Here is an 18,877-nt window from a genome sequence, read left to right as displayed (position 1 = left end):
CACCCCTACCCACTTCCCCACACCCCTGATGATCCTGGAACCAATCCCAGATTTAGATATAGATACCTATATCTAAAAAATATATATTATAGGTATATACTGTAGATATAGATAGATACATACTATAGACAAGTTCTCACTGTTTCCCATGCTGGAGTACAGTGGCATGATCACGGTTCACTGCAGCCTTGACCTACCAGGCTCAAGTGATCCTCCCATCTCAGCCTCCTGAGTAGCTGGGACCACAGGCGCATGCTACCACACCCAGTTAATTTTTTCTATTTTTTGTAGAGATGAGGTCTTACTGTTGCCCAGCCTGGTCTCAAGCCATCTGCCCACCTTGGCTTCCCAAAGTGCTGGAATTACAGGTTTGAGTCACCACACTTGGCCTCAGATATATCATTTTATTCATAAATGCTCCAGTATGTTAACATAGCCACAATACCATTGTCACCTTTTAAAAAAACTGATAGGGCCAGACGCGGTAGCTCACATCTGTAATCCCAGCACTTTGGGAAGCCGAGGCAGGCAGATCAGGAGGTCAGGAGATGGAAACTATCCTGACCAACATGGTGAAACCCTGTCTCTACTAAAAATATAAAAATTAGCTGGGTGTGATGGTGCGTGCCTGTAATCCCAGCTACTCAGGAGGCTGAGGCACGAGAATTGCTTGAACCCAGGAGGCAGAGGTTGCAGTGAGTCAAGTTCGTGCCACTACACTCCAGCCTGGGTGACAGAGCGAGACTCCGTCTGAAAACAAAAACAAAACTGATAGTAATTTCCCAACGTTGTCAAGTATCCAACCTTCCAACTTAGACTCTAATACTTAACTCCATTAGTCTCTTGGAGTTGCCATTTTTAGTGGATTATCTGCCACAAGGTTTGAGCTTCAACCTGGTGCTTACTGAGAAATTGGTTAATTCCAGCCAACCTTTTCCCTCCTCCATGGGGGAAGTGATGCAGGAGCAGAGGCTGGTTCAGTGGAAGGGTGGCCGTGCAGCCTGGTCTCCACTTCCACCCTTGCCCTGCTGCTGACTTTGTTGCCTCTGGCTTCACCTGCCCATCTCACAGGACAGCCGTGGTTCTCAAGTGGGGGCACTTGGGGTCCTGACAGATGCATTCAAGTATACAGCCAGTTTATTAACAGCATGTTATAATGCAAACAAAACTGGGCAGTTGCATCTGTCGACCTCCATAAAGCATTCCAAATCAAATGCTAATTATGGATTTCCCCCACTTCCCTGCCTACCACAAAGCAAATACCCATAAAGACAGATGAGATAAAACCCTGGGCCAGGTGCGGTGGCTCACGCTTATAATCCCAGTACTTTTGGAGGCCAAGACAGGCAGATCATCTGAGGTCAGGAGTTCAAGACCAGCATGACCAACATGGTGAAACCCTGTCTCTACTAAAAATACAAAATTAGCTGGGCATGGTGCCTGTAATCCCAGCACTTTGAGAGGCTGAGGCAGGCAGATCATCTGAGGTCAGGAGTTTGAGACCAGTCTGACCAACATGGTGAAACCACATCTCTACTAAAAATATAAAATTAGCTGGGTGTGGTGGTGCATGCCTGTAATCCCAGCTACTCAGGAGGCTGAGGCAGGAGAATTGCTTGAGCCTGGGAGGCAGAGGTTGCAGTGAGACAAGATCACGCAATTGCACTCCACCCTGGGTAACAAGAGCGAAACTTCATTTAAAAAAAAAAAAAACTGGAAGCCATGGCGGGGCCTTTAAGCAGGTGGGTGATGAGCCCCCTCTGGCTGTGGTCTACAGGCAGGCTGCTGGGGTAAGAGGGGAAGTTGGGAGGCTGGGATCACAGTGGCTCAGAGGATGGGGCAAGGACATGAGGAGGTGTTGAGAGACAGAGCTGGTGGGGTGTAGTCACTCACACCTGTAATCCTAGCACTTTGGGAGGCCGAGGCAGGAGGAACACTTGAGCCCAGGAGTTCGAGACCAGCCTGGGCAACATAGTAGGACCTTGTCTCTTATCTGTTTGAAAGAGAGAAAGAGACAGAGCCCTGTTGCCCTCCTGCCTTGTCCTGCCCTCCAGCCTACAGTCCTGTGCAGGCGGGGTGGGGTAGGGGGGTGCCCTCCTCCTTCCCGCTTCGCTTCTGGACCTGCATGCTGCTCTCTCTGGCTGGTCAACACCTGCTTGTCCCAGAAGCCTCAGCTGAAGTGTCAGTTCCTCTGGGCAGCCTTCCCTCCGTGGAGACTTAGAACTTGTCCCTCTCTCCCCTGGGACTCTTCACACAGCTTTCTAGTCCATTCCCAGGACCACTGGGTACCTGTCAGTTGGCCTGTAAGGAAGCGAAGGGTGGGGACACAGAGGCGTGTGTCACGTTCACTTAGATCCTCACTGACCAAAAGGCAGGAGGGTTTCCTTAGGAAACAATGTAAACTTGTTTTCTATTGGGGTATAAAATCCACCTCAGGCCAGTGGTTATTCACGATCAGGTGGGCTCCAGGAGGTCTGTCTGTCAGTACTAAGTGAAATGAGAGCCTCCCCTCCAGGCCTGGCCCCCAGTCCCGCCTCGCACCCCTTTCCCTGCCCACCCTCATGTTTTTGGTCTTTGGCTCATGACTGCACCGTCTCACCATGCTCTTGTCCCCTTCCTTGCAGCATGATGCTATATTTGGGATCCTTAACAAAGTGAAGCCTTCCTATAAATCCTGTGCCGACTGCATGTACCCTACAGCCAGCGGGGCTCCTGAGGCCTCCAGGGAGCGATGTGAGGACCCCAGTGCTCCCGCCATCTGCACCCAGCCAGCCTTCCTACCCCACATCACGTCCTCCCCTGTGGCCCACTTGGCCAGCAGGTCCCGTGTTCCGGAGAAGCCAGCCTCTGGCCCAACCGAACCTCCCCTGTTCCTACCACCAGCAGGCTCCAGGAGGGCAGACACCAGTGGCCCTGGGGCTGGAGCTGCCCTAGAGCCACCAGCCAGCCTTTTGGAACCTTCCAGAGAGACCCCAAAAGTCCTGCCAAAGTCCCTCCTTTTGAAGAATTCTCACTGTGATAAGAACCCTCCCAGCACAGAAGTGGTAATAAAGGAAGAATCGTCACCCAAGAAAGATATGAAGCCAGCCAAGGACCTGAGGCTTCTGTTCAGTAATGAATCTGAGAAGCCGACAACCAACAGCTACCTGATGCAGCACCAGGAGTCCATCATTCAGCTGCAGAAGGCAGGCTTGGTCCGCAAGCACACCAAAGAGCTGGAGCGGCTGAAGAGCGTGCCTGCAGACCCAGCACCTCCCTCCAGGGATGGCCCTGCCGGCAGGCTGGAGGCCAGCATCCCCGAGGAGAGCCAGGATCTAGCCGCGCTCCACGAGCTGGGCCCCCTGGTTATGCCCAGCCAGGCCGGGAGTGATGAGAAGTCAGAGGCCGCCCCCACTTCATTGGAAGGGGGCTCACTGAAGAGCCCCCCTCCTTTCCTCTACCGCCTGGACCACACCAGTAGTTTCTCAAAAGACTTTCTGAAGACCATCTGCTACACCCCCACCTCCTCTTCCATGAGCTCCAACCTGACCCGGAGCTCCAGCAGCGATAGCATCCACAGCGTCCGTGGGAAGCCCGGGCTGGTGAAGCAGCGGACTCAGGAGATTGAGACCCGGCTCCGGCTGGCGGGCCTCACCGTCTCTTCCCCACTGAAGCGCTCACACTCTCTTGCCAAGCTCGGGAGTCTCAACTTCTCGACGGAAGACCTGTCCAGTGAGGCTGACCCGTCCACCGTCGCTGACTCCCAGGACACCACGTTGAGTGAATCTTCCTTCTTGCATGAGCCCCAGGCAACCCCAAGGGACCCAGCTGCAACCTCCAAACCATCAGGGAAACCTGCCCCAGAAAACTTAAAGAGCCCTTCGTGGATGAGCAAAAGCTGACCCGCCTTTTGCTGCGTCAGGCTGGGCGGATATTTTCATATGATCCCTCCCTCACTTTCACTGTGGATTTGGATCGACCCCTTACATCTTGATTTCCCTTAAACGAGTGAAGTCATCCTAACTTTTCCCCTACTCTTGCCATAGAGAGGAGGAGAAGAAACTAACCAACATGCAGCACAAGAAGGGGAGCTGTCAGTCGTGTGGCCTGGGAGAACCAGGAGCCGCCGGCCAGGAGACACAAAACTCCGCTCCCACCGTGTCTTCAAGAAAAACCGTGTTTTAGGAAGAACGTGCACACATAGGCGCACACATCCAGACTGTTCCCTTCGCATCCTGCAGAAGAGTCCTGGTGGTGGCAGCCTCACCGTGGCACACGTTCTAGCTCATTCTGGGCCTTGCAGAAAACTCTCGGATGGCAACATTAAGTCCTACCTCTGTTCTCGCTGCGCTTTTTATTTTTAAAACACACAAATGACCAAGGCTTGTTCCAGTCATGGAATAATGCTCTGTCTGAAAGCGTTTTTCCAAAAAAAGAATTTTTCGTTTTGTGTTTTGGTTGGGACCCCAGACGTGTCAAGACTTTTAACCCGACAGCCCCAAGCACTGCTGGGTAAAGTCATCAGATGAGTAGTCCCCCGCTGTTGAGCTGACTCTGTGCCCGAATGGTGGTGCAGGCGCCCTGTCCTGGTTGTGTTGTTACGTGTTTGATCAGCACAGGGGTCCGGTGGGGAAAATGTATGGGTTGTTCTCAGTTGTTGCTAATGCTGAAGTTTAAATCTCAAGGGGAAGGGCCCACCTGCATTGTTGAGCGTCTGCTGCTGAAACACATGATTGTGTTTAGGTTTGAAATTGCTCAAGTGTCTGGCTCAGGTGGTGGTTCTGAGACACATCGTCCTGCTGAGAGCCCAGATGCTTAGGTCCACTAGGGCCCATCTAGGGAAGGGAAAGGAGATTTCAGCGGCTTCCCCGAAAGGAACGAGACTGTCGGGATGCTTCCCGGATGTCTACAGTTGCCCCTTCCTGCAGTGAGATTACTGCTTCCTGTTTCCCTCCAGCTCTTCCCAGCAGTATAAGAGAGGGATCTGTAGTTGCTGCCTGGCTCTGTGGGCGGCCCCTTTAAGACTCAGGTGAGCTCAGCCAGTCCTGCTGCGCCAGGCTTGAATCAAAGGTGTCAGCAAGCTAGATGTCAAAACATTTCGAGAGAGAGGCAGCTTGCAGAAAAGCAGAAAGGTTGAATTCAGGGGTCAGCAAACTATGGCATGTGGCCCTGTGAGCTAGGAATGGTTTTTCTTCTTTAAGACAGGGCCTGGCTCTGTCACCTAGGCTGGAGTACAGTAGTGCAATCATGACTCACTGCAGCATCAACCTCCCTGGCTCAAGCAATGGCTTTTACCTTTTTAAGGAGTTGTAAAAAAAAGAAATAATATGTGACAGAATTCATGTGGCCCACAAAACCTGAGGTACTTACTGTCTGGCCCTTTGTAGAAAAAGTTGCTGACTCCTGGTTTGATTTGCCACACAGGGCTGCTCATGGCCCTGTAGGAAGAAACTGGGTAAATTTGAAGCCCTCTGCCTCTCTGACACCTAAGGCCAGACCCTTCCCTCCTCCCGACCACAAGCTTTGCCAGCCCCGCACTAGCCTCACCTGTGCAGGATGGAGTAGGTTGCATACATGGGGGAAGGCAGGTGAACACAGTTGGCTGAAGCTCTTCCACAATTCCATCTTGCCCTCAGCTGGGTCTGCCAGATTAACTCAGTGAAACCAGAAAGCCTTCAAGGACCAGCTGAATTCTGAAAGTGAATGAGTGAGCCATCATCTTACATTGGCCAGAACTGTGCTCCCCAAAGCTATTCTAGAAAGCACCCCAGGAGGGGTCTGCAGGAACAAGGCTAGTTCATATTTTACCTAGTGAGCACAGTTTTTGCAAAAATCCTCCCTCTAGGACTTTGTCTCCTTGGAGTGATTTTTAAAAATACATACATTACTTTATAGGAAGCTGTTTTCCCACTAGTGTCAATTAAAATCACCTTAAAAGGTGATTATCCACTTATTCCTAAACCCCTGTGGGTTGTTCCCCCTTTCCCTCAGCCAACAAAAGCATAGCCTCAAAAAATATCAAGTTCAGTATGTTTTGCCAAATCAAATTTCATGTGGTAGATCAATTTTTGTGTCAAAATAATCTTTTAAATTTAGTGATGACAGGCTTTCGTTGGTTTTTTAACCACGTCTATGTATGAGAATGATATATTTTTGAAAACTTTAATTTTGAAAGCCATAATTTTTCTTATCTAAAGAGTTGGGGGGTGGGGTGTGGAATCTGGAGAGTACAAGTTGGTCTTTGGCTTCTGGCAAACTTACCCATTCATTTTCGGAAGCACAGCTAGCATATCAACATCCAGACGAGAGCGCTGGTCCCGTCCTCAGAGCAGAGTGAAGCATTCTGGACTTGATGCTTAATAGCCTGGCCTGGAGAAAAGGGTAAGGTTTATTTTTGGAAACCCAGATCAGTTGCATGTAAACAGATGGCACATGGCTCTTTAAAATGCCGTATGATGGGGCCGGGTGCAGTGGCTCACGCCTGTAATCCCAGCACTTTGGGGGGCCGAGGCAGGCGGATCAGCTGAGGTCAGGAGTTCTAGACCAGCCTGGCCAACATGGTGAAACCCCGTCTCTACTAAAAATACAAAAACTTAGCTGGGTGTGGTAGTGCGTGCCTGTAATCCTAGCTGCTTAGGAGGCTGAGGCAGGAGAATCGCTTGAACCTGGGAGGTGGAGGTTGCAGTTAGCTGAGATCACGCCACTGCACTCCAGCCTGGGTGCAGTGAAACTGGGAGTGAAACTCCGTCTCAAAAAAATAAAATGCTGTATGAACAAGATGAGCATTCTGTCAGGTGTCGGGACACCTGGGGAAAGACGAATTCATGCTGTCTCTGAAAAGAAAGTTTGCACTGTAACATATGCCATAGCTTGGCCCTTGCTTTGTATGCAACCTTAGCTGATGGGGAAAATTCCAAACATAAGTGGCACAGGAAAGAGGCAGGCGGAGGCGGCAGGGGTCTGTGCTGTGCAAGTCACTGGTTTTTTATGACTATCATTTTCATTGAATGCATTTGTTGAATTGGGACAAAAGGAACATTTTCTAAATCAGCTTGATACTCTTTATAAAAAACAGCTGAATCTTATCTTCTGCCTCACATTAATTCATGTGGCATGCCAAAAGTTAGACTGAACTTTCCTACATCTTCACCTTGCATTGATACAGGAAAGTCTTCTCTTTAAGTCTTGCTAAGTATAAGGGGGATAGTGGTCACGGGAAGAGGAGAACCGGGCTGCTCTCGGATGGTAATTGACAATGCCGATTTCCATTTCTTTGTCTTATGGCTACTTCCGAGCCTTCTAGCAAGGTCGCTGGTTGCACGTATTTCCTAAGAACAGAGTTTATTTCTCTTTACATTCCCTGCTTCCTTGCTCTCCATGCAGGGACCCCAGCCAACCTCTGGGCTGTTGAATAGCTCTCTGCTGGGTGGCAAGCCCTTCTCCTTGGCACCCTGTTGCTTAAGCATACAGATTGCTCACCAGGGGCACACAGACAGCTGTACTGTCCAAGCCCATTCTGCTCCACCCTGTCCTCTTCAGCTAAAGAGCATTCCAGTAATCTAAAGCCCTTTCCCCCTGGAGAAGTCCAGAGTATGCAGCAGTGTGGAGCTGAGCTTGAACAGAACAGACCCTCAGCACAGCCCTGGACTAATGCACTCTTATCTGAGGGCAATCCATTCTAGACGGTTGATGAATTTCCCCACCACTCTCCTGGGGACCTTTTCTCCCTAGTGGGAACAAATGCTACATAATTTAGTCAAGGTCCTATTAAGTCACCTCACCTGAGGCATCTGGAGAGGGAGTTGCCTTCCATTGGTGGGAAATTGGTGCCAGAATACATTTTGCCCAAAACTCTTCTCATTGGCTGGCCACCTAGCAGGGCTCCTCTAAACACGCAACTCAGCGAGGGGACGCCCTTCACCTCTGGCAAGAGAGCTGGGTAGATCAGAAACTTGGTGACACCTGGCTAGCACAGAGCAGGCTCACTTGTCTTGGTCACACTACCCAGATTCCTGCAGACATTGCAGACCAAATGAAGGTTGTTGAATGACCCCTGTCCCCAGCCACTTGTTTTGTTATCATCTGCTCTGCAGTGGAATGCCTGTGTGTTTGAGTTCACTTTGCATCTGTATATTTGAGTATAGAAACCGAGTCAAGTGATCATGTGCATCCAGACACACTGTCACCTGAGCCACAGAGCAAATCACCTTAACGATCTGGAATGAAACTGTGACCAGTGCCGCCCTGGGTGGTTCTCGAGAGACTGCCGTCTTCTTGTTTGGCCATAGGTGCTGGGGCCCTGGCTTCAGTCACTGTCTCAGACAGGAGTCCCGATAAGCAGATCACCAGTCCTCCACTGTCCTTCCTGTTGGCCTTGCTGCATGAGAAGATAGCTGCTTCCTCCCTCTTTTCCTACACTGTAATTATTGTTTTACAATTGAGTGCCTTAATAATAGTTTACAAATACTATGTATTTATGCAAAACTGTTAAAGTCTCATCTGTTATGATTGGATACTTGGTCTTGTCAGTAGTGGTCAGCATTGGGATGTGAGCTTGTCCTACTCCATACGTGTTTATCCTGCTATGCAGTTTTACATTGTGTGTTCACATCTATTCGAAGGAGCCTTGCTAGAAACAACACTGGCAGTTCCTGCAGGCCAGGCAGGCATTGGCCCATGCTGTGTCCCATAGGAGCCAATGAAAGAACGTAGCTGGGTCTGCTAGCCAGCCGTGGGGTGGCGCAGGCCAGGCAGCCTCTGCACCAGAGTCCAGCACCTGCCCATTCCCCAGTCACACAATCATACTCTTCTTTCATAGAGATTTTATTACCACCTAGGCCACCCTAGTTTTTTCCTCTCTGTTAGTGTCCTGAGCTCTTTTGCAACAAAATGTAGGTACAGACCAATCCCTGTCCCTTCCCCAATCAGGAGCTCCACACCATGAGTTGTTTGGTTTTCCAGAAGCTGCCAGTGGGTTCCCGTGAATTGCGTTAAGATATTGATGATTTTTTTTATTATATTGTTTTTCTTCTTGTTTTTTTAAATAATATATTTAAAGGCAGTATCTTTTGTACTGTGAATTTGCAGTAGAAGATGCAGAATGCACTTTTTTTTACTTCTGTTGGTGTGTATTGTATATAGTGTGTGTGCTTCTTGTGATGAAAATAAACTTTTTCTTTATAAATTCCTGATGACTGAGTTTATATAAAAGGAAACTGCTTCCTCAACCCTTGCCAAAACAGTCTGATACATCGTCATCATCATCGTCATTGACATGGCCAGTCTTTATTGAGTATCTATTATGTGCTCAGTTCTTTGCTAGAAAACCTGGACAAGTTACACCAAAGAAAGGACCACAGGAAGAAATGTTAGTTCCTCCCGGAACTAGTCTGTTTTCTTTCTAATTTTGTCAGTAAGCAAGAACAGGCCCACTTGTGGGTGGTCCTTTGTGTACCAAAAAAAAAAAAGTTACCCACCAGGAAAGGATTTGGATTTTGGGTGGGTTCTCTTCCCGTACAAGTAGGAAATGTAAAGCCAGAGGTGTGCACTAGAGAACATCTAACCTGCTCCCACCCGCCCTGGTGGGAGAGGGAGGACCCTGGAGGCTAAGTACTGCTGATTTCCAAGGTACATGCTCATGTCCCAGTCCACTGCACACCAGGCAGCTTTTGGTGGCTCTCCTCCCTTGGACACTCAGGAGGCAGAGCTGCTTCCTTTTTTTTTTTTTTTTTTTAATTTTTATTTTTTTGAGACTGGGTCTGGCTCTCTTGCTCAGGCTGGAGTTCAGTGGTGCCATCATAGCTCACTGCAACCTCGACTTCCTAGGCTAAAGTGATCCTCCCGCCTCAAGCAATCCTCCCACCTCAGCCTCCCCAGTAGCTGGGACTACAGGTGTGCACCACCTTGCCCTGCTAATTTTTACAATTTATTATAGACGTGAAGTCTCGCTTTGCTGCCCAGGCTGGCCTTTAACTCCTGTCTTCAAGTGATCCTCCCACCTTGGCCTCCCAAAGTGCTGGGATTACAGGTGTGAGCCACCTCAACTTCCATCTTAAAATTCTGCCTCCTTAGAGTTCTTTGCTTTCTGCTGTGTAGTCAGGGAGGAGTCACATTCACTCAGTCTCCTCTGTCTGGATGCGATACATCATTTCTACTTGCTTTCCAGTGGGCAGGGCCCAGTCACAGGGTCCCAATGCAACAGCCAGGGAGACTGGGAAATGTATGGGGCACATGTATTTGGTGAGCACTGACTGCCGCAAGTACCTGGGCGTGACCCCTAAATTCCAGTTCCTGCAGAGCCAGGAAGTATTTTGTTCAGTTCATCTGGACTTGCTCTGTCTCTCAACTGGACTCAAGACTGATGAATAAACCAGAATGCAAGTTTATTACTTTACCAAAAGAATTATAATCATCAAGCAGAGCAGATTACTCACATGCTGATTAGCACATTTAGTCCTGCTAGGTAAGTCTTTCTTTTTTTGAGACAGCCTGGAGTGCAGTGGCAGTCATGGCTCACTGAAGTGTTGATCTCCTGGGCTCCAGCAATCCTGCCTCAGCCTCCCAAGTAGCTGGGACCAGAGCCACACACTGCTGCACCCAGCTAAATTTATTTATTTATTTATTTATTTATTTATTTATTTATTTAAAAGATAGGGTCTCACTATGTTGTCCAGACTGGTCTTGAACTCCTGATTTCTGATGATCCTCCTGCCTCAGCCTCCCAAAGTGTTGAGATTATAGGCATGAGCCACTGTGCCCAGCCCCTTCTAGGTAAATCTCTATGGGGTGCCAAATTTTGGTTAAGAATTGCTTATTGAATATTAAAAGTTTAGTGGGATGCTTCTTTTTTTTTTTTCTTTTGAGATGGAGTTTAGCTCTTGTTGCCCAGACTGGAGTGCAATGGCGTGATCTCAGCTCACCGCAACCTCCGCCTCCTGGGTTCAAGTGATTTTCCTGCCTCAGCCTCCCGAGTAGCTGGGAATACAGGCATGTGCCACCACGCCTGGCTAATTTTGTATTTTTAATAGAAATGGGGTTTCTCCATGTTGGTCAGGCTGTTCTCAAACTCCCAACCTCAGGTAATCCACCCGCCTTGGCCTCCCAAAGTGCTGGGATTATAGGCATGAGCCACCGCGCCAAGCCACAGGATGCTTCTAATAGTGTTATCAAGCTATAATGCAGCCCTCTCTGTAAAATGTTTTAAAAACAAATCACTGAGGGTCATGGTTCAAGACACTGTTCTCTGGCAAGGTTGAAGATAGCTAACAAATTCTCTTTGGGTTCCAGCCATGAATGGGGTGAGATGGGCCCCAGCCATCTGTATGTTTCTGAGATTCCCTGGGAATTCTGATGGCCAAGTTTAGAAACCATCAAAATAAGAATATGATGCAACTGAGTAGGCTCATGCTTTGCTAGTTACATTGCACACATGCTTTTTGGAGACAACACCCATACTACCCTAACAATGTGTGTTCATAAAACTCATCCGATACTTATTTGTTCAAGGCCCTAGGACAATATTACTGTAATTGGCTGCTTTTGCCCTGATTTCCTCCTCAGAGTAACCGTCTCGCGGTTGGGCACGATCCCAGATCACACCTACAGTGGAGGTGGTTTTGCTGGGGAGGATCCGCATGCTTGTTTGTGTTTATGCCTGGGGAGCCCCCTCTTGGCAAGATGTTCAGGAGAGGCTCCAAAGGCAGCACAGAGGACGGCTTGGAACTTAGGGGGATTCACTTTATGGTAAAGAAGCCCTTTCTAAAGGAGAGCTCCACCCAGGAAACACCACCCACCCACGCATCCTTGCTTCCTAAAACCAGGTTATGTTTATCACATACCTTCTATGTGCTTTACATAAAGAATCCTCTGGAATCCTCCAAACTGGGCATTGTGGTCTGTGATGCATATCTCAAAAGAGGTGAGAGGGTTGGGCACGGTGGCTCACGCCTGTAGTCCCAGCACTTTGGGAGGCCAAGGCAGGTGGATCACTTGAGGTCAGAAGCTCAAGACCAGCCTGGCTCACATGGTGAAACGCTGTCTCAACTAAAAATACAAAAATTAGCCGGGCATGATGGCGGGCACCTGTAATCCCAGCTACTCGGGAGGCTGAGGCAGGAGAATCGCTTGAACCCAGGAGGTGGAGGTTGCTGTGAGCCAAGATTGCACCACTGCACTCCAGCCTGGGTGACAGAGTGAGACTCTGTCTCAAAAAAAAAAAAAAAAAAAAAAAGGTAGAGGAGAGTCCTTTTTCTAACTTTCTTGAACTCTTTGGACTACCTGGGGATCCTTCTATTTACTGCCTTGTTGGCATTATTCTCAGTTTATGAAAAAACGGGCCCACGGAGTGGAAGTAATTTGCCTACAGGTACATCTAAAAATTGATGAAGCCAGATAGGAACTGCTCCCTCATCATCTGAAACCCTTCCCAGAGCTGTCTCTCCCACCCCAGAAGTAGAAAGAAGCCAGACAAAGATGCATCTTGATCTCCCTTGTGGTTTCAGCAAGGAAGCAGATGAGTTGGAGATGAAGCCCGCAGCCCCTGGGAAATTGGACCCACTTCTTGCTCCAAAGGCTATTGGGGTGACACAAGGTGTGTTTCTCTCCCGTAGATAATATTCACCATATTTTGCCTTTAAATGGAAATTGTGCATCCTGAAGTACCTTGTTAAGAGTCCATTTTCAGCCTGAAATTCCTTTTTTTTGTAAACCACTTCAGCAAATAAAGTGTTGGCATTTACATTAGCAACCTCCCAGCCTAGGAGAGGATGCTCCAGCATCCGACTCTAAAAGACAAATTTGTCTGGGCACGGTGGCTCACGCCTGTTATCACAACACCTTGAGAGGCTGAGGCAGGCAGATTGCTTGAGCCCAGGAGTTCAAGACCAGCCCAGGTAACATGGTGAACCCCCATCTCTACCAATAATACAAAAATTAGCCAGGCATGGTGGTGTGCCAGTGGTCCCAGCTACTTGAGTGGCTGAGGTGAAGGATCTCCTGAGCCTGGGAGGCAGAGGTTGCAGTGAGCCGAGATCGAACCACTACACTCCAGCCTATGCAACAGAGCAAGACCGTGTCTCAAAAACAAATAAAAATAAAAGATTTTAAAAAGACAAATTATCCCACAAATGGTACGTTGTGGTGGTGGTAGACCTCCCTCTGGTTCTTCAAATTGGATCAGAACAAACTGACAATGCTACCTACTTCATGGGGTCATTGGTGAATTCACTGATCATGCATGCAAATCCCCTTCTGCCTGGCACACTACCTAATAAATAAATGGTGGTTGTTATTGTTGGAACTGGAGGATATATTGAGCATTTCCTAGTTGCAGGGGTTTCACATGTATTACCAAGTTCATCCTCACCGCAGATATGATTCTGTTTTACAGAGGAAGCAGTGGATGCTCAGAGAGGTTAGGTAACGTGGGTCAGGGACACACAACCAGGAAGGGGCAGAGGCTGGGAGTGCCTGACTCCAAATTCATGCAATTTCTACCCCACCATCTTCTCCCTGAGGAAAATAGTCCCTAATGCATGTGTGCAATGCTTAGAGGGCAGTAGATGCTCAACAGATGCTGAGAGAGTGAGGGAGTAAATGAGATATGCCATGAAAAGAAGCCCCTGTGGACTTATACGTGCGTTTGTTTAACTTGTGGGCAAGTACTTATAGACAGGTGCAAACAATAAATCTCCTTTTGCAACTGAGAACTTGTTGTTCAGTATGAGTTTTGATACATATAAGAAAGGCTATTATGATACCTGAGACAGTTATCTAAGGGAGGGAGTATTGATAACCATAAGTGTTAGTTGCAGGCTGGGCACAGTGGCTCATGCCTGCAGTCCTCTCACTTTGAGAGGCTGAGGTGGGAGGATTGCTTGAAGCCAGGAGTTCAAGACCAGCCTGGGCAAGAAAGCAGCACCCCATCTCCACAAAACTTTAAAAATTAGCTGGGTGTGGGGCATGTGCCTATAGTTGTAGCTACTTTAAAGGGGAGGCTGAGGCAGGAGGATTGCTTGAGCCCAGGAGTTGGAGGCTGCAGTGAGCTTTGATGGCACCACTGTACTCCAGCCTAGTCAACAAAGTAAAACCTGTCTCTTAAAAAAAAAAAAAAAAAGGTTCTAGGACTGTAGAATCATTAGCTTAAAAGCATAGGATTTGAGGGAAAACCTCAGTTATATTAATTTCGTATTCCAATTTCATGTTGACTTGATTTTTTATAAAGATCTTTTTTAAAAAGGAGCCCCTGCTTAATTTGCCAAAGCTTGGAACGTTTGGGGACACCCATGACTGGCTAAACCAAGTTCCACTGGGGCTGGGGCCATGTCTCAGTCACTTCTGAGACTGGCAAGGGCCTGGCATATTGGGACTGAACCCCAGGTCGATGCTAGGCATTTGCTGTGAATCAAAGAATCCTGAGTTTTTCAGAGTCCAGAAGAATCTGAAAGGTCAACCAAGCCAAGCCCTTTATAACATCCACTCATTCTGGCATTCCTCTCTGGTTCATGGAGCCCCTGCTGTGGGCCAGGCACTGAGGAAGAGAAGAGGCAGTCTATGTCATCCCGGGGATCCTGACAGAAAGCCCTCTGTGTAAGAAAGAAAACTCACCACCTGCTAACAGCAAGGGGTTAGACAGGGAGGATTCAAGGCTTATTTTGTTCCTTCTTTTGTCTGTCTTCCAAAATCTCTGCAACAGAATTATGTTACTTTTGTTTCTTTTTTTTGAGACGGAGTCTCGCTCTGTTGCCCAGGCTGGAGTGCAATGGTGTGATCTCGGCTCACTGCAACCTCCGCCTCCCGGGTTCAAGCAATTCTCCTACCTCAGCCTCCCGAGTAGCTGGAATAACAGGCATGCACTACCACACCTGGCTAATTTCTGTATTTTTAGTAGAGATGGGGTTTTGTCATGTTGGCCAGGCTGGTCTCAAACTCCTGACCTCAGGTGATCCACCTGCCTTGGCCTCCCAAAGTGCTGGGATTACAGGTGTGAGCCACCACATCCGGCTTTTTTTTTTTTTTTTTTTAGACAGAGTCTCTCTCTGTCACCCAGGCTGTAGTGCAGTAGCCCAATCTTGGCTCACTGCAACGTCTGCCTCCTGAGCTCAAGTGATTCTCCTGCCTTAGCTTCCCGAGTAGCTGGGACTACAGGCACATGCCACCATGCCTGGCTAACTTTTTGTATTTTCAGTAGAGATGGGGTTTCACCATGTTGGCCAGGCTGGTCTCGAACTCCTGACCTCAAGTGATCTGCCCGTGTCGGCCTCAGGATTATGTCACTTTTATAATTTTAAAAATGTGGCTGGACACGGTGGCTCACGCCTGTAATCCCAGCACTTTAGGAGACCGAGGCGGGTGGATCACGAGGTCAGGAGATTGAGACCATCCTGGCCAACACGGCGAAACCCCCGTCTCTACTAAAAATACAAAAAATTATCTGGGCGTGGTGGCAGGTGCCTGTAGTCCCAGCTACTCGGGAGGCTGAGGCAGGAGAATGGCGTGAACCTGGGAGGCGGAGCTTGCAGTGAGCCGAGATTGCGCCACTGCACTCCAGCCTGGGCGGCAGAGCGAGACTCCGTCTCAAACAAAAAACAAAACAAAACAAAACAAAAGCTTATAAAAAATGTGGCTGGGCGAGGTGGCTCATGCCTATAATCCCACCACTTTGGGAGGCCGAGGTGGGCGGATCACGAGGTCAGGAGTTCGAGACTAGCCTGGCCAACATGATGAAACCCTGCCTCTATTAAAAATACAAAAATCAGCCAGGTGTGGGGGCAGGCACCTGTAATCCCGGCTACTCAGGAGGCTGAGGCAGGAGAATTGCTTGAACTCAGGGGGTGGAGGTTGCAGTGAGCCGAGATTGTTCCACTGCACTCCAGCCTGGGTGATAGAGCAAGACTCCATCTTGGAAAAAAAAAAAAAAGGAAAGATTTAATAAAAGAATTTTTTTTTAAATTGAGCTAAAATTTGCTCTCTAAGCTCCCAGGCCCATGGCTCTAGAAACTCAGTAGAGCATTTTTATGGAAGGCTCTTTCCTTCCCTCCCTTTGATGGGGTTGCATTGGTCCCCAGGAACAGAGTACTTTTGGATCGCTGTAGCTCTCGGGTGCCAGGCAGGGGCTTACTGTCCTGGGCTGTCAGCTGCTCTAGGTTGCTTGTGCCCACCCTTCTGAGTGTCTGAGGGTGGCAAGGGAACTGCGTGGTGTGACAATGGAAGTACAGTGCCCAGGGCTGGCTTCAGGGCAGTTGCATAAATTTGCGAAGACCTTGCACTTGGTTTTCATGTTCTGCTGTCACCATCTTGAAATTTCTCATCATTCTTAAACAAGAGCGTGGCCTTTTTGTTTTGCACTGGGTCTAGTAAATTATGTAGCCAGTCCTGGCAGCATTACCGTTCGATCAAGGGTTTTGGAGCAAGACAGTCCTGGGTCCCAATTGCAGCTCCTTAATTTACACATTCAGCTACTTGGGACAAGTGACTGAATCTCTCTCCACCTCAGTTTCCCCATTTGGAAAACAGGAATAACCTCCTAGTGGTATTATAAATACTAGCACTGTTGGTCTTTCCCTCTCGAAGTCCCCTCTCTCTCACTAGAGAGAGAGCTGTTTTCCTTTCTCTTTCTTTTGCCTATTAAACCTCTGCTCCCAAACTCTTCATGTGTGTCCATGTCCTAAATTTTCCTGGTGCGAGATGACGAACCCCAGGTATTTACCCCAGACAACATAGCAGCTTCACAATGGGGACCTTGTCCGGATACCAAGGTACAACTTTCATCAAAACGGTGAGTAGAGGAGCGGACTCCACCTCTGACCTTTCATCTCCGGGCTCTCAGCCTCCATTTTAGAACCAAGTCAAATCAATAATGGGTATCCATCAGCCAGTTAAAAACACGGTTAGTGTGGCTGCCATTCTTAAAGACTCGGACGTCAGTCTTACTGGGGAGAACATGGAGAATCCTCCAGCACCCGTGGTTTGCTGGACATGTTTGAACCAGCATCCTTTCATGGAGAACTTAGCCGTCACGTGGGGCTGGGAGAGGTTTTGGAGCAACTGAGGATTTCTGGCTGGGGCTACCCCCGGTGTTATCTAAAGGCTTCTAGACTGACCCAGGCCTCCAACTGCCCAACGGGGTTTTGGCAACAGGATCTCCAACTTTGCGTTTTGTTTGTTTGTTTGAGACAGAATTGCTTGAACCCGGGAGGTGGAGGCTGCAGTGAGCTGAGCTCACGCCTCTGCACTCCAGCCTGGGCGACAGAGCAAGGATCTCCTATCCTCTCTGTGTATGCAAAGTGCGGGAAGTTTACAGTTCAGGGAAGTAATCTTGTTCGCTATGTAAATCAGACACCGCCGCCTCAAACCTGACTATAAAATCCAGTGCATCCTCCGCTGGTGGCTCTTTTCCTCTTAGAACTCTCCCCTCTCTCACTAGAGAGACAGAGCAGTTTTCCTTTCTCTTTCTTTTTCTTTTGCCTATTAAACCTTCGCCCCTTAAAAAAAACAGGGTAGCACTGTGTAATTAACACAAAGTAAATGCCCCTGAATCTTTATATTCTTTGTTTATAGAAAGTATTTAGCATAAGTAGCACAAAGTAATCCCTCAATGAGTAGTTGCTATAATCGTGGGGAAGACAGGCCGGCCCCCACAGGCCAGGCCTTGCTGACAGGTGGTTTCTCGTCCTACCTGGCAACTCCCTTAGCATCTCCTGGAAGAGCCAATGGATGCAAACCCGAGCTCGTTGAAGGAGGCGCTCAGCTAGGATTTGCACTATGTCCTCCCACTCCCCTGCCACTGACCCCAAGAGGACATGAGGTCTGCCTCTCTCCAGACAACAAACACCATTTGTCCTCGACCTGGACCTGACCAGTCTTTCCCAACAGGCCTTCAGGGAGGGGAAAGGCATGGGCGGCCTGTGCGCGTGGGCTTGTCCCTGCTGTGATCCAAGTTACATCCTGTTCTGGCGTTGCTATGGCACAGCCAAAAACATCTGCCACAACAGACAGCTGGGACTGGCGGTTGGCAGCAGGGCTTGGATGGGCTGGGCACCAGAGACTGGGCTGGAAAGGGTGCAAGACTGAGCAAGGCCAGGAGCTGGGCAGTGATCTGGGACAACGCCCCGATACCACCACACGCATACACACACACACACGTGTGCATACAGACACACACACGTGTGCATACACACATACACACATGTATACACACACGCACGTGCGCATACACACACACGCATGCATACACACACATGCACGTGCGCATACACATACACAGATACACACAGACATGCACGTGCGCATACACATACACACATGCACATACATGCATACACACATAGGCACGTGCACATAAACATACACACACACACATGCACGTGCGCATAGGCATACACACACACATGCATACACACACAGGCACACATGCTCTATTTAGGAGGCAAGTTGGACTTCTAGGACAAGAGTTCCTAATTCTTCCTAGGAAAGGTTTCTAATTCTGCCTTTTTTTTTCCTGAAGTTCCTGAGAGAAGACCTCAAGTGCATAGCCCTAGAGGGACTGGGCCCTCTGAAATTCTTGCCCTCATCTAGGTCCCAGCCAGGCCCACAGAATCGCCCAAGGCCCTATCCTGCTACCAAAATGGAATTCGCTTTCCCTGTTGTTATTGCTGGTGTTTTTCCTGATTAGTAAAACACAGTGATTGTAACAAAATCACATGATGCAGGGGAGTGATAACAGCTGTGCTTATGTGGCATGAGCCAGCTGCTGTGCCACATACCTCTCATTAACAAAATATACGTAGAAAGTGTTTGGAACAGCCCCTGGCCCTGGTAAGTGCTCTACACCATACCCGTAATCCCAGCACTTTGGGAGGTCGGGCAGGTGGATTGCTCGAGCTCAAAAGTTCATGACCGG

General features: G+C 48.7%; 1 protein-coding gene, 1 non-coding gene and 1 pseudogene across 4 annotated transcripts in view; 2 read left to right on the top strand and 1 right to left on the bottom strand.

Moving 5' to 3' along the window:
* Positions 1–9,163, top strand: part of SSH1 (slingshot protein phosphatase 1) — a 74,926-nt gene extending 65,763 nt beyond the window's left edge. For all 3 annotated transcript variants that reach the window (XM_031000635.3, XM_055358962.2, XM_055358963.2), the window contains one exon: positions 2,625–9,163. In XM_031000635.3, the coding sequence (XP_030856495.2) occupies positions 2,625–3,881 (1,257 nt within the window). In that variant the 3' untranslated portion in view covers positions 3,882–9,163. The remainder of the gene's footprint in view (positions 1–2,624) is intronic.
* Positions 1–18,877, bottom strand: part of LOC129526019 (basic proline-rich protein-like) — a 328,162-nt pseudogene that overhangs the window by 115,742 nt on the left and 193,543 nt on the right.
* LOC115930339 (small nucleolar RNA SNORA40) lies at positions 13,602–13,729 on the top strand. Its single transcript, XR_004066977.1, has one exon. It is a non-coding gene; the product is annotated as a small nucleolar RNA SNORA40 (small nucleolar RNA).

Source organism: Gorilla gorilla, chromosome 10 (genome assembly GCF_029281585.2).
Source record: "Gorilla gorilla gorilla isolate KB3781 chromosome 10, NHGRI_mGorGor1-v2.1_pri, whole genome shotgun sequence".
Taxonomy (NCBI): domain Eukaryota; kingdom Metazoa; phylum Chordata; class Mammalia; order Primates; family Hominidae; genus Gorilla; species Gorilla gorilla.
The sequence above is the reverse complement of the archived record's forward strand: the minus strand, read 5'-3'. Positions and strand labels throughout refer to the sequence as shown.